The sequence below is a fragment of the Nicotiana tomentosiformis genome, chromosome 5, assembly GCF_000390325.3.
Source record: "Nicotiana tomentosiformis chromosome 5, ASM39032v3, whole genome shotgun sequence".
Taxonomy (NCBI): Eukaryota; Viridiplantae; Streptophyta; class Magnoliopsida; order Solanales; family Solanaceae; genus Nicotiana; species Nicotiana tomentosiformis.
The window spans coordinates 72,487,204-72,490,443 of NC_090816.1; the positions used below are offsets into that span (position 1 = coordinate 72,487,204).

At 46.1% G+C, this 3,240-nt stretch overlaps 1 protein-coding gene across 1 annotated transcript; it reads right to left on the reverse strand.

Annotated features, from left to right (window-relative positions):
* Nucleotides 1–608: 608 nt before the first annotated feature.
* LOC138892567 (uncharacterized) lies at nucleotides 609–2,181 on the reverse strand. The gene is made up of 3 exons (XM_070176303.1): nucleotides 2,028–2,181; nucleotides 921–1,117; nucleotides 609–797 (listed from the first exon to the last, which is right to left on the reverse strand). Exons 1-3 carry the CDS (start codon nucleotides 2,179–2,181, stop codon nucleotides 609–611), a joined length of 540 nt encoding a protein of 179 aa, XP_070032404.1.
* Between the last annotated feature and the right edge of the window lie 1,059 nt (nucleotides 2,182–3,240).

Genomic DNA, 3,240 nt, shown 5'->3' on the forward strand with positions numbered 1-3,240 from the left:
TGCTGCACAGCTCTCCATAAACATGATGTGAACTGCGTAGCCCGGTCAGAGATGATGGATACCAGCACACCATGAAGTTGGACTATCTTGCGGATATAGATCCGAGCCAGCTGCTCTGAAGAATAGGTAGTTACTACCAGAATGAAATGAGTCGTCTTGGTCAAGCTGTCCACAATCACCCAGGCCGCATCAAATTTCTTCTTAGTCCGTGGGAGCCCAACAATGAAATCCATGGTGAGACGCTCCCATTTTCATTTTTGAATCTCAAGTCTCTGAAGTAAACCGCCTGACCTCTGATGCTCATACTTCACTTGCTGACAATTTAGGCACCTTGTTGCATAGTCAACTATGTCTTTCTTCATTCTCCTCCACCAATAGTGCTGCCTCAAATCTTGATACATCTTAGCGGCACCAGGATGAATGGAGTACTGCGAACTGTGGGCCTCTTGAAGAATCAACTCATGCAACCCATCCACATTGGGCACACATAATCGGCCCTACATCCGCAACACCCCGACATCTCCAATAGAAACCTCCTTGAAATCGCTGTGCTGAACCGTGTCCTTAAGGACAAGCAAATGGGTGTCACCATACTGACGTTCTTTGATTCAATCATATAAAGAAGACCGAGAAACCACGCAAGCAAGAACTTGACTGTGCTCCGTCACATCCAATCTAACAAACTGATTGGCCAAGGCTTGAACATCAATGTCTAGTGGCCTCTCTGCTGCTGATAGATATGCTAAACTTCCCAAGCTCTCCGTCTTTCGACTCAAGGCATCGGCCACCACATTGACCTTCCCGAGATGATATAGAGTGGTGATATCATAGTCTTTAAACGACTCTAACAATCTCCGCCGCCATAAGTTAAGATCTTTCTATTTGAACAGATGCTGTAGACTCCGGTGGTTGGTAAAGACCTGACAAGGGACACCGTACAAATAGTGCCACCAAATCTTCAATGCATGAATAATAGCTGCCAATTCCAAGTCGTGTATCGGATAATTCTTCTCATGGGTCTTCAACTGCCGAGATACGTAGGCAATCACCCTATCGTCTAGCATCAACACCGCAGCAAGGCCAACATATGATGCATCATAATACATAGTGTAATACCCTGAACCGCAGGTAACACCAACACTGGGGCTGTAGTAAAAGCAATCTTGAGCTTTTGAAAGCTCGCCTCACACTCCTCGGACCATCTGAAAGGAGCACCCTTCTAGGTCAATCTGGTCATAGGTGCGGCAATGGATGAGAAACCCTAAACGAAACGATGATAATACCCATCCAAACCAAGGAAACTCCGAATCTCCGTGGCTGAAGACGGTCTGGGCCAACTTTGAACTGCTTCAATATTTTTCGGATATACCTTGATCTCCTTACTCGACACCACATGACCCATAAATGCCACCGAATCAAGACAGAATTCACACTTTGAGAATTTTGCATACAACTTCTTCTCTCTCTCAAGGTCTGAAGTATGATCCTCGGGTGTTGCGCATGATCTTCTTGGCTGCGGGAGTACACCAAGATGTCTTCAATAAACACAATGACGAATGAAGGAAGTTATAGCTAGAATACACTGTTCATCAGGTGCATAAATGATGCTGGGGCGTTGGTCAGTCCAAATGACATCACAAGGAACTCGTAGTGACTATACCGAGTCCTGAAAGCAGTCTACGGGATATCCGGATCTCAAATCTTTATCTAATGATACTCTGACCGCAAATCAATCTTTGAGAACACTCTGGCACCCTGTAGTTTATCGAATAAGTAACCAATGTGCGGTATTGGATACCTGTTCTTCACTGTAACCTTGTTCAACTGCCGAAAATCAATACATATGCGCATAGAACTATCCTTCTTCTTCACAAACAAGACCGGAGCACCCCATGACGACACACTAGGCCGAATGAAACCCTTATCAAGCAACTCTTGCAACTGCTCCTTTAACTCCTTCAACTCTGCTGGGGCTATACGATATGGTGGAATAGAAATGGGCTGAGTGCCCGGCAAAAAATCAATACCAAAATCGATATCCCTATCGGACAGCATGCCCGAAAAATCAGCTGGAAATACATCTAAGAAATCCCTCACTATCGGAACTGACTCGACGGTAGGAGTATCAGCACTAACATCTCTTGCAAAGGCTATATAAGCATCACACCCCTTCTCAACCATCCGCTAAAACTTTAGAAATGACACAACCCTGCTAGGAACATAATCTAATACACTCTTCCACTCTAACTGTGGCAACCTGACATGGCCAATGTCACAGTCTTGGCGTGGCAATTCCGAATAGCATGATAGGGCGACAACTAGTCCATACCCAAGATAACATCAAATTGAAGTCTACTATACTAAGAAACAATAGATCAACTCTGGTCTGAAAACCACCAATAATAGTTAAACACGACCGATACACATGGTCCACAACAATAGAATCTCCCACAGGCATGAACACATAAACATGAGAACTCAAAGAATCATGAGATATATCCAAATACGGAGCAAAGTAAGATGACACATATGAATAAGTGGATCCCAGATCAAATAAGACTGATGCATCTCTATGGAATTTGGAACCATATATGTAATGATTGTGTCTGAAGCAACTGCCTCCGTCCTGCCTGGAAAAGCATAAAATTTGGCCTGGCCTCCCCCTCTAGGGCGACCTCTACCCGCCCATCCCCCACCCCTAGCTGGCTGTACGGGTAGAGTGGCAACTGGGGCAGTAACCATGGCCTAAGAAATCAGCCGACCTGACTGAATCCGTGGAGCTTGAGTAGTCTGTAGAGGTGCACCCCTTATGGGTCTAGGGCAATCTTTCACTATGTGACGGGTGTCACCACACTCAAAGCAAGCTCTCGGTGTGCGTGGCTGCTGGGACTGGCTCGGGCTTGGTCGGCTGGACTGACCGCTGAAGACACCCCGTGCAGGAGGTGCACTAGATAGTAGCTGAGCAAAGTGTGCAACCTGAGACCTCGGAATAACCAGAGCACCACTAGAAGCCAAGTGCTGAATGAACTGGATGGCTCACATAGCCTCTACCATGACAGGTTGTAGCTGCGGCATGGCCACCACTAAATCCTCTAGTACCTCGAGGCCTTTTGGCGTCCCTGTCCTTTCTCTCACGACCTGCATAACCTCCAACCTTCGTGCAATCACTACCACCTGTTGATATGGGGTATCTGTCTATAACTCTCAAGCCATGCTGAATATAATACCATAGTTGATCCC